General features: G+C 42.8%; 1 protein-coding gene across 9 annotated transcripts in view; it reads left to right on the top strand.

Annotated features, from left to right (window-relative positions):
* RNF41 (ring finger protein 41) overlaps positions 1 to 6550 on the top strand; it is a 30587-nt gene extending 24037 nt beyond the window's left edge. For all 9 annotated transcript variants that reach the window (XM_076007359.1, XM_012753600.3, XM_012753621.3 and 6 more), the window contains 4 exons: positions 141 to 412; positions 1180 to 1315; positions 1735 to 1838; positions 2697 to 6550. In XM_076007359.1, coding sequence (XP_075863474.1) covers positions 264 to 412; positions 1180 to 1315; positions 1735 to 1838; positions 2697 to 3048 — 741 coding nt within the window. In that variant the 5' untranslated portion in view covers positions 141 to 263 and the 3' untranslated portion in view covers positions 3049 to 6550. The remainder of the gene's footprint in view (positions 1 to 140; positions 413 to 1179; positions 1316 to 1734; positions 1839 to 2696) is intronic.
* The last annotated feature ends 5794 nt before the right edge of the window (positions 6551 to 12344 follow it).

Genomic DNA, 12344 nt, shown 5'->3' with positions numbered 1-12344 from the left:
TCTGTACTTTGCTATGACCTCAGGGATCTCTGGTCCTAGAAGCTGCTCAAAGGCTTGATTGGCTTTGTAGAGTTATCACATCCAGGCTCTTAACTCCTGCTAATTCCCTTGTGTCCCTTTTGCCCTGTTTTCCCTTCTAGGCACCTCATTGTGAGCATGCTTTCTGCAACGCCTGCATCACCCAGTGGTTTTCTCAGCAACAGACGTGTCCGGTGGACCGTAGCGTTGTGACGGTTGCCCACCTGCGCCCAGTACCTCGGATCATGCGGAACATGTTGTCAAAGCTGCAGATTGCCTGCGACAACGCTGTGTTTGGCTGCAGTGCTGTTGTTCGGCTTGACAACCTCATGTCTCACCTCAGCGACTGTGAGCACAACCCCAAGCGGCCTGTGACCTGTGAACAGGGCTGTGGGTGAGATTCCTTCCATTCTTCTGCCCCACACTGATAAGGGCCTTCCCATTTATACCCCTATCTCTGGGTGCCCTGTTCACTAGATGAGGAGATATCTTATGCATTTGGCAAGGAGTATTTTTAGCTTCCTTGGCACCCTAAGATCTCAATTTTTTTTTTTCATCCCCTTGGTCAATTTGCAAAAGATCTTACTTTCTTGCCACTTTTCCAACTATCATCATTTTGCTCTTGCTTTAATAAAAGAAGGGGGACAGCAATTCAGTAATCTGTGTGATCACACTGAGGAGTGATTCACTGTATTCTTCCCTGTAAGGCCAATACTACTTTCTCTTTGTCAGGCTGACTCCTCTCTAATTTCCAGCCTTCTCATGTTTCCTCTTGCCCTATTTTTTCTTTCTGGGTGTGATATATTTGATTGAATGTTGGTTGATAGCTGGGGTTCTGAAACTAGGGCTTCTCAAATGCGATAAGTGCACAGGCAGAATCCATGGGCGGAAAGGAGAGCCATGCAGTAGATAAAGCACCATGTCTTAGAAGGAGAAAAAAGTTCAGAGAAAGTATGCAGAAAGGGGACAAGGAGGAAGTCTGGGAGAAGAAAGTGAAGGGACTATACAGGAGGGAGGCCTGAAATGAATGTTAGAAATTTTGGGTAAGAGAAGGTCTACTCTGCAATTTTCTGCCACAGAATAGGCCATTTGTCCACATGTCCCATTGAATGCTCCTGGTGGCCTGTTCTGCTTTTTCCCCATCCCCACCCTGGGCTGCAGCCTGGAGATGCCCAAAGATGAGCTGCCAAACCACAATTGCATTAAGCACCTGCGCTCAGTGGTACAGCAGCAGCAGACACGCATCGCAGAGCTGGAGAAGACGTCAGCTGAACACAAACACCAGCTGGCGGAGCAGGTAGGTCTAGAAGACATGGGGGAAGAACATGTCCCTCATATGCAAATAATTGCATACCCATGGGTGATAAACACCCCTTATGAATACATAGACCTGTGTTTGTGCTTGTGCTTGTGAGCCTGGGTGAGTGGATACTCTGCCTATGGCTTAGTAGGGAATCAAATTGGAGCTCTCCTTGCTTCCTTTCATCCCATTCATGTCATTCATTCACCTAACATTTATCAAATGAACGTACTTCTCTATGAACATACTTTGCTAAGCACTGAGAAGACAGCTGTGAATGAGTCCTACCCTTGTCTTCCTGACGCTTATAGTCTCGTTCCTCAGATCTCTCAATTGCCCTTGTTCTCAGATAAACTTTTGTCTTTTATTTGTTGTCTGCCTTAACCTTTCTCCCTGGTTCTCCCTCTCTCCAACAGAAGCGAGACATCCAGCTGCTAAAGGCATACATGCGTGCAATCCGCAGTGTCAACCCCAACCTTCAGAACCTGGAGGAGACAATTGAATACAACGAGATCCTAGAGTGAGTGTCACTCAGGGCGTGGAGTGAGTGACTCCACGTTCTGGCACCAAGGCCTGAAAGGAGGAAGAGCAGGGGAGTGCCAGATAGAGGGCAGTAGGAGAGCTGGCCAGGGGCCACTGCTTCTTAGATGTTGGGATGAAGGACAGGGGCAGAAGAGAAGAGGATAACCCTCAGCTCCAATCCAGGATTTCTTATGCATTTGGGTGGATGGAAGGGAAAGCCTACCCAAGGATGCAGTTTATCCAGAATTAGGTGAGTACTCACCATATAGAAATTCCTGTACTGATGGCTGTAGAGTGCTAGGAGGGCCAATAAGAAATAGAAGATATCATCCCTATCTTTAGGTAGCTTACAACCCAGAGAAGAAGAGGCAAGAGTGCAAGTCCAGGAAAGTGATCTCTAAAATGCAGCAAAACCAAGTGAAGTAAACAAGCGAAATCTAAGAACCCTTTCAGTTCTGGAGTCCTATACAGTTCATAGACTAAACTGTAAGTGTGAATCAATATATATAGGGCAAATAGCGCTAAATGGGAACAGTATAGAGGAACAATTCCTTCATTCAATAAACATTTATTGGGCACTTACTATGTGCCAAGCACCATGTGTGCTAAGTATTGGGATTTCAAAGAAAAATAACAGGGACAGAGTGTAGATTTGTGAAATTTAATCTGGTGAGTAACATGGTGACTCAGATGGGACCAACTAGGAAAAGATTTGGGGTTTCTGAGCCAATGATGGATGGAAAGAAGGAAGAATAGTTAAGCTGAGTGTAGTGGGTGGTCCTTTCTCTTAGGAGAAAAAGCCAATGCAGAGAAAGGAGATGAGCTGAAATGACTATCTCCAACCCCCTCCACACAGGTGGGTGAACTCCCTTCAGCCAGCAAGAGTGACCCGCTGGGGAGGGATGATCTCAACCCCAGATGCTGTGCTCCAGGCTGTAATCAAGCGCTCCCTGGTGGAGAGTGGCTGTCCTGCTTCTATTGTCAACGAGCTGATTGAAAATGCCCATGAGCGTAGCTGGCCCCAGGGTCTGGCCACACTAGAGACAAGACAGATGAATCGGCGCTACTATGAGAACTACGTGGCCAAGCGCATCCCTGGCAAGCAGGCTGTTGTTGTGATGGCCTGTGAAAACCAGCATATGGGTGATGACATGGTGCAAGAACCGGGGCTTGTCATGATATTTGCCCATGGTGTGGAGGAGATATAGGAGAACTCGATGAGCTATCAGGAAGAGATGGAAATCAGAAAATCCAATCATTCCAGCAGCTGGGCCCTGAGTCCTCTTCACTGTTCTTAATACTGTGGCTTATATTTGAGCCATACATTTCCCTGCTCTTCTGGCACTGAAGGGCCCTGGGGTACATTGCTCAACCTTCCAGGTGGGAAACTCAGATTTCCTCCTTTTGCCATATTTCTTCCCCTAAAATGTCGGTAAATTCTCAGTCTCGGGGGAAATCTCCACCTCTATCCATTTTCCTGCCTAATCCCTGGTTCTAGATATATTCAGAAAGCACAAAAAGATTCATTTTCCCTAGAGGATCAGGGTGGAGTGAGGAATCTAATCATCCCTCTCCTCCAAAACCAGGGAATCAGAGTAGGCAGGCCTGTTGACTCTAAGCAGTATTTAGAGGGCAGTTCTGGGGAACAGACATCCTAAAGAAAGGTAAGGGTGGAACCAAAACCCTAGAAATAGTGAAGCCTGTAATTGGCCATCACTGATGGCTCTTAGGAGAAGACTGGACCTCTGTGCCAAGCAATATCCCTGTTCAGGCCACCTGAAAGGTGCAGGCTTCCACTAGGCCTGCAGGCATGCAGGCTGGGATGCCGAATATTTCCAGATTTCTTCTTTCCTACACTTTTCATATTTAGGGAATGACAGGGTTGGGGTTAGGGGTTAGTCTGTTTGGGTTTCTGTGTTCAGCAAGCTGCTCTCTGGCTTTTGCTGAAGTAGGGTAGGTACTGCCTCTTGTGGCACAGGCTGTAATAGTCCCATAGACCCCTCTCCAGCCCTGTGATTGTAGTTAGTTATTTTGATAATTTCCCTTGGCCATTGTTTGTTTATATTTCACAAACCCCACCCTCTCTCCAGTTTGTTTTTGTTTTTTTTTAAGAATGGCCTGGTTATGGCTATCCCACTTTCTAGCCCAGCCACACTGTTGGCAATTTAATTTATTTACTTTTTTTTTAAGAAAGGAAAAAAGAAAAAAAAAATCAACAAAACTTAAAACTTTTCTTTTGCTGTTTCTATTGTGGGTATTCCGGATAGGGTGGGACAGGGATGGGGTCTGTTTTATATTTTTCATTTTCAACACAACCTTTGGCTTTAATATAGGAAGAGCCAAGGGAGTCCTTGGCTGAACTTAAGAGTCTGTCCCAACCCTCCAAAACCCCATCTGAAATGAGGAGCTTCCTCTACTCCCTTGGTAGATGTGACAGTCCAGCATCAATGCCTGTGCTCTCTGGAAAAACTTGCTCTTAGCCCTTCCAGGGTCTCATGGTAAAGCTCTGGAATTAGAGTATTAATTTTGAAGGCACTCCCCCTCCCCCCTCAACCACACACACACACACACACACACACACACACACAAGCTTCCTTGAAGATATACAACTGGGTTCTAAGCTTCACCAGGCAAATGAGATATAAATTATATTTCTGTGTCTCTAAGTACAGGCTGTGCTGTGCCTCACCCACACCCACCCTAAGGACTTCAGCTCCATTTCAGGCTACCTGGGGCATTCCTTGATTCCTATGATGGTTGGCAGAGTGAGAAGGGGAGGGATAGTAGGTGATTACTTTAATATGCAGGTGAGATTGGGGTTGGAGAAAGACTCCTCCCCACCATATAATGGCTCCTTTTCTTTTTTGGAGTTTTTTTCCAGGTCAGCTTGCTATAGGTCTGGGTAGTTGGGTCATGGCCCCACTGGGATTGGGGTGGAGGGATGCAGCTTGAGGGGAGTAGGGAACAGTCATATGTTCCAGCTCCAGGACATTGTGCTCAGGAATTTGAAAACGCTGCTATACTTAGTGTGGTTATTACATTTCTTCCACTCCCCTTTGCCCCTGCCTGCCTTATCAAGGCCCATATTCTCCTGTCCTTACCCTTAGATGGAGCCAGGAAGCCCAGTTAAGGTTTCCCTACCCTTTGCACTAGTGTCTCTGCAGGTTGCTGGTTGTGTTGTATGTGCTGTTCCCTGGTGTTGACTGTACTAATAATAAACCTTTTACTCAACTCTAAATTCTTAATTCAGCATCACTCCCCTTGTTTTGAAGGGTTTTTTCTCTGCTTTTGTCCTTTCTCTCACCTTAATTCTGCTTACTTCTTTGCTTTGTTACCTACCCTTATCTTGGAACTAACCTCTGTTTCCAGAGGCTGTCTGGGAATAGATACCTCACAACTGCTTTGCCCTATGTTCCTGCATCCTTTCCTCCTGTCTGCTGTTCCCTAGCAACCAAAGCTCTCTCCAGTGATCTGAACTGTTCTTCCCAAGGTCTGCCTTTACGCTAAATTCCATGTCTTCTCTAAGTGCTCCTGGGTTTGGGGGATACTTGCTACACAAGATATGCATGTATCTCTTTCCCTTATCCCAAAAGCAACTTTGCTTTGGAATCTGGTATTCTACTGCAGGCAGGGAAGCCTCCATCACCCAACAGTTGCTAAACCAAGAAAGTAAATGTGAGGAAGGAAACCTGAAACAACTGTACCTGCTGTGGTTGTCAAATCTTGATAAACACTTTTTGTAAGCATTTGCTGCCCCCTTTTCCTTGTCATGAAGAAAAGGAAATCTTCCCTCACATTAGTATATTTTAAATTTGTTGAGCATTTATTATGCACCTAATGTAAATCTAATAGTAATCTATTGGGGGAAAAAGGCATTCCCTTGCTCACTGAATCTATGCTTTCATACGTACAAGTTATGGTTATAAAATACTGATGAACATGTCACAATATAGAGCCTAAGAGGCAATATATGTACCCTAATGATACCAGTAATGCTTTTTTTCTTTCCTGAAACTGTCAAAATTACTTTTAGAACCTGTTGCTTATTCTTTTGTAAGTCATGAATTGTACCAAATCTTGCTTTTAGGGTAGATTTGGCTTTTGGAAACAAACATTCATTGAATGTCTACCCTGCAAGATGCTCTCTAGAGTGGGGATAGGGAGGTTCATGTAGCAAAATGGCATCTACCTTCAAAGAACTTACTCACTGGTGGAGATGAGTATATAATAAGGCACAATAAATGTGCTATGTAATGTAATATGTGAGCAGAGGAATATAAAGCCACTGATTCTGATGGGTATCAGGAAAGGCTTTTCAGAAGTATTGTTTGTTCTAAATCAGAGGTCAGCTTGCAACCTGCTGCCTGCTTTTGCAGAATATTTTATTGGGGCTGGATGTGGTGGCTCACACCTGTAATTAATCCTGGCACTTTGGGAAACCAAGGCAGGAGGATCACTTGAGGCCAGGAGTTCAAGACCAGCCTGAGCAAAGAGCAAGACCTCATCTCTACAAAAAATAGAACAATTAGCTGGCCTTGGTGGTACGTACCTATACTCCCAGCTACTTGGAAGGCTGAGGCAGGAGGATTGCTTGAGCCCAGACATTTGAGATTGTAGTAGGCCATCATCACACTGCTGTGCTCCAGCCTGTGCAGCAGAGTGAGACCTTTTCTCTAATAAAAAATAAAAAATATTTTAAAAATTTAACAATATATCCTTAATAATCTACTATAATTCATATTTATATTTCCCTAATTATCCCAAGAAAATTCCTTTTACACCTAATTTTTGTTCAAATCTGGATCCAATCCAAGACCATGCATTACTTCAGGTTATTTCCCTTTTACCCTCTTATCTAGATTCCTGAAACATTTTTTCATGTAACACTAATGTATTGAAGAGATTGGGCCAGTTGTCCTGGAGAACACTCTTTTGGACTTTACTGATTGCTTCTTCAGTGTCCTTTAACTTGTTCCTCTAGTCCCTATTTTACTAAACAAAATTAGATCTAGAGTCTTGAAAGGTTCAAGTGAAACAGTTCTAGGGATAGAAGACATCACAGGAGAGAGATATTCTTTGTATTTTGTAACATCAGGAGATATGCCCAATTGCCCCACCATTAGCCTGATCTCTTCATTATACAGTTGTATTGCTGAGAGATTTTTCTAAACTTGGTTAAGTGACAAATACATGCAGTGAGAAAGGGGGTCAACTGGCAGTGCAGCTCTGATTGGTTGCTACTATGTAAGAACAGGGACTCAGTATTGCCAGGTCTTTTGATTTTTCAAGAAATTCTGGGCAGGCTGGGTACGGTGGCTCACACCTGTAATCCTAGCACTCTGGGAGGCCGAGGTGGGTGGATCGTTTGAGCTCAGGAGTTCGAGACCAGCCTGAACAAGAGTGAGACCCCATCTCTACTAAAAATAGAAAGAAATTAATTGGCCAGCTAAAAATATACAGAAAAAAAATTAGCCGGGCATGGTGGCACGTGCCTGTAGTCCTAGCTACTTGGGAGGCTGAGGCAGGAGGACTGCTTGAGCCCAGGAATTTGAGGTTGCTGTGAGCTAGGCTGATGCCACAGGCACTCTAGCCCAGGCAACAGAATGAGACTGTGTCTCAAAAAAAAAAAAATTCTGGACATCCTAATGTTTATGCTAAATCTCACAACTTTTAAATATATCAAATTAAAGAAAGCTGTGTGCCAAAACCAAAAACTAGGGTCTACCTATTTGCAGCCTCTATTTTAAGCTGAGTTCACAGCATGAATAAAAACAAGTGAACTTTAGTACAGGATATGTTGAAAAAGAAAGAAACTAGTGTAATTGGGAACTTAAGAGTTTATTGAGGCCGGGCAGAGTGGCTCACGCCTGTAATCCGAGCACTCTGGGAGGCCATGGTGGGCGGGGTTGCTCCAGGTCAGGAGTTTGAAACCAGCCTGAGCAAGAGCGAGACCCCGTCTCTACTATAAATAGAAAGAAATTAATTGGCCAACTAATATATATAGAAAAAATTAGCCGGGCATGGTGGCACATGCCTATAGTCCCAGCTACTTGGGAAGCTGAGGCAGCAGGATTGCTTGAGCCCAGGAGTTTGAGGTTGCTGTGAGCTAGGCTGACGCCATGGCACTCACTCTAGCCTGGGCAACAAAGTGAGACTCTTGTCTCAAAAAAAAAAAAAAAAAGTTTATTGAGGAAAGTAATAGAAGATAAGAATAGAAATAATTTGGGGCCAGTTCTTGGAAGGCCTTGAACGCATGATAGGGAATTTGGACTTTTATTTTACAGGTAAGTATTTGCGAAGAGGAATGACTTCTAACCCACAATTCAGGTGGCATTTGAAAGAGTGCAAGAAATTGCTGTCAGCTTTGCAGTAATTCATGCAGAGAATATAGGGTCTTAAAATAGAGCAGGAAAGAGAGGATAAAGACATTTGGGGAGGAAAACTGATAAGTCTTGGTAACTGATTAGATTCACTCTGCTAACATTTACAGCACACGAGGCCAGTCATTTGAGATATATAAATACTAATGTTATTGAGAAACAATTTGAAGGAATTTGTAGCAGTGACATACACTTGAACAAATAATGGCAAATACAGAATAGTATGTTGCTAATAGATATGGACCAAGTACAAGGGGACAACCAGCAGGAAAGAATTCACCTACGTACCTGGCTAGATGCCAGAGGGAAGGCCTCTCAGAATCATTGGACCTAAGTTCTGAACAGGATTGGATATTGGCAGCAATGAAAGGGGGTAATGGTCAGATTGAGCACTTACTGTGAGTCAGGCACCATTCTAAGTATTAAGCTATGTTGACTAGGCTGGTCTTCATCTCCTGGGCTCAAGTGATCCTCTGCCTCAGCCTCCTGAGTAGCTGGGACTACAGGCATGCCTGGCCATCCCAACAACTTTTAATAAAGAGGCACTATAACTAATTATCACCTCCATTTTCTATGTGAGGAAACTCAGACAGAGGACAAAAATTCTTATAGCTCATAATCAGAACTGGAATTTGAACCCAAAACTTTATTCCAGAGCCTGGGATCCTAACCATTGCCTATAAACAATTGGCAAGTAACCAAAAATGAGTCACAGATAAAGACTGAGGTTTCTAGTCTGCCCAGACTCTGGCAGGACCATGTTTCCAATTCCAGAGAACATGGTATCATTAGCCTAAATGGGAGAAGAGGATAAGCAGGTTTTGGGGGTGAAGTAATGAGTTCATTTGGGGCACATTAGGTTGGAAGTGCTTCCACATAGATGTGTTTAGCTAGGAAATGGAAACATGGCTTTGGAGCTTAAGAGCAAGAAGTCAGAACTAAACATGTGGATTTGGGTATTAATCCACCCAGAGGTGATCAAGAAATGCTAGGGATAAATGTGAACATTAAAGGAGTGAACAGGAAGAAGGCCAAGAATGGGAACTTGGGGAATTCCAGAAATAATCTAGAACAAAATCTGGAGAATAGATACATGATAAAGTTGGCTAATTGTTAAAAAAAATAATTTTGAAGTAATGAATCATCTAAGTATAGCTCATAAACTGGCTGTGAAGGCGTTCCAGAAATGTTTTGTGCCATGACAGCACCACTGAAACAAATGTAGGCCGAAATCATTTCAGCGCAAGTCCTCTAATGATTTGTTACTGGATAAACTCCAGAGAGCCAAGCCTCTTAAAATGTGGATGAAGTGAACAACTTGGAAGAGGATAATAAGTTCTTGTATGTGAGATTCCCCAAACATTAGCCTTTTAAAAAATGTTAGTTACATGAAAGCAATTTTGGTTAAGATCTAAGAATTTACAGCTGAAAAGATCATTATAGGGTGTTGTTAGCTAGTAGCCGGTTATATAGTGAAGAGACAGAAGGAACTTCATGAGAGAAGGCAGTAATTAGCCTGTCACCTGGAAATGACCAGCCTGATTAGATGGGAGGTAACATACTGGGAAGATTTAAGTATAAGATTTAGGCAGGGGCCGGGCGCTGTGGCTCACGCCTGTAATCCTAGCTCTTGGGAGGCCGAGGCGGGCGGATTGCTCAAGGTCAGGAGTTCAAAACCAGCCTGAGCAAGAGCGAGACCCCGTCTCTACTATAAAAATAGAAAGAAATTAATTGGCCAACTGATATATATATAAAAAAATTAGCCGGGCATGGTGGCGCATGCCTGTAGTCCCAGCTACTCGGGAGGCTGAGGCAGGAGGATCACTTGAGCCCAGGAGTTTGAGGTTGCTGTGAGCTAGGCTGATGCCACGGCACTCACTCTAGCCTGGACAACAAAGCGAGACTCTGTCTCAAAAAAAAAAAAAAAAAAAAAAGATTTAGGCAGGGTATGTTGATAATAGGAGCTTGTGTTTGATTACATGGGGAACTGAGGTTCCTAGATAGAGAAATAATATGATGAAAGCATTGTAGAGTAATCACATTACTATAAGGTAGATTTAAGTGTAGTGAAACTGGAGCACCTAAAACGCCATTGTAACAAAAGCATGAATTAAGATGATATGCAGAAGTAACTGATGAACAAATAACCGGCATAGGAGCAAAGAAAATGTCAAATAAGGCTGGACACAAGATGGAATTGAGAGAACAGTGGTAACAAAAATGAGAACAGTTGAGAATTGAGGTTCTGTGAGAGGAAGAGAAGTTTTGTTTGTATCTTAGGTGACATTAGGTCAACTAGGTAGACATGTAGGCAGCTGAAGATAAAAGATCATAGTTTGGCTGAGAGGCCTGGGAAGGTGGCTTTGGGATTTTGTCTTGGGAGAAGGGAGAAGAATGAAGCTTTGGTAGAATTCCACTGGAGGATGAAAAAAACAAATGAGATGGAGAAACAGTATTGTAAGGAGGAGAAAAACATCAGTTTCTGAGGGCCAATAAGGAATCTATGGTTTCAAATCTAGCAAAGGATGGAGACTGAGAAGAGACTATTAATTTTGGTTTCTATTAATGTTTAAAAAATTTCAGGAGGCAGAAACCAAAGGACAGGGTATTAAAATACTATGGAGTAGAAAACAAAAAAAAATTTTTAAAAAGACAAAAAAAAATACTATGGAGCTGGAGGCAGAAAAATATACATTTTATTCAAAAAATAAAGTAGAAAACAACGTGGTGATTCAGAAGTATCAAATGAAGATGGGGTTTTGTTCTGAATTCATGAAGGACTGATCCAGTGGAGTAGAATTTGAAAGTGTTAGGAAAGATTCCTTAAGAGGTTAAAATGAATAGGATTGCCAGGCCAGGTGAAGAAAGTAACTTCAGGGAAGAGGAGAAAAGTACATATACTGTAGCAGGAGGCTGAGGCAGGAGAATCACTTGAGCACAGAAGTTTGAGGTTCCAGTGAGCTATGATGATGCCAGTACACTCTATCCCAGGCAGGCTGTCTAAAAGATTTAAGTGGGGAAGGGGAAGGGTGAAGGAATTGGGGAGTTAGGGTGGGCTGTGAGAATGGTAGAAATTTGAAACGATCTATTGTACATTAAGGTTCGAAGCCTTAGCCTCTCCCAAAAAGTACAAGGGAAGCATTTCATAGTGAAAGGGATGATCTTCAAGTACTAAACTACCTCTGCCACATTACCCTCCTGAGTCCAGATCGTCCATTTTGTAAACCATGGAGTCTTCTTCCCTTCACTACATAGTTGCCGGGTGCCCTCTGCTGGTCAATTTTGGTCTTGGCTCGCCAGATACTTAAATCTGAGAGCATGCGCAAAATGGGATTTGGTAGGAAGTGGGGGACTGAGCCTCTTAGATTCTATTATTCATTCAGTATATATTTGATCAAATCTATGTATAAGCCCTTGTAGAGGCGATAAAAAGAAACAAAACCATTGTCTTAACTTTCAAGAAGCTTATAGTCCAGTCTGAGTGAAGATTAAAACAGGCAGGGTTCTGTGGTTTATTCCTGTAATCCCAGTACTTTGGGAAGCTGAGGCAGGAGGATCGCTTGAGCCCAGGAGTTGGAGAACTCTCTACCTTGTCTCAGAAAAAGAAAAAAAAAAAAAGGAAAAAGGAAAAAAATTAAAACATATATACTTAACTACTGTAAAAAAAATCCATTTATGCAACAAACTTAAAAACTGAGTGGTTTGTATGTGTCAAGCGTTTATATCCTACAAGGGAAAAGAGACTTAATAAGATTAGGGCACAGGATGTGGTGGGGAACAGGTGGTCAGAGAAGACTTCCCAGGAAAGCCAACATTTAGGTAGAGACTAAGTAGAAGATGAGGCTGAGGAAGACTATTTCAGGCAGAGAAAAGCCTGAATGAGGCCAAATAACTGTACCAGGAACTAAAAGATTGCCTGTGTAAGCTCTTTATATGTCAGAAAAAACAAAAGAAAGAAAAAAATTTAAAAATTAAAAAAAAATAAGATTGCCTGTGGACGGAATGTAGTGAATATGGAAGAGTGGTGTAAGAGTCAGATCTTGCAACATAAAAAGCACCTATGAAAGGGTTTAAGTTCTTGGGCTGCAATGTGGATGCTTTAGTGCAAATCCACATATATTAAC

Source organism: Microcebus murinus, chromosome 10 (assembly GCF_040939455.1).
Source record: "Microcebus murinus isolate Inina chromosome 10, M.murinus_Inina_mat1.0, whole genome shotgun sequence".
Taxonomy (NCBI): domain Eukaryota; kingdom Metazoa; phylum Chordata; class Mammalia; order Primates; family Cheirogaleidae; genus Microcebus; species Microcebus murinus.
This window is presented reverse-complemented; position numbering and strand designations above follow the sequence as displayed.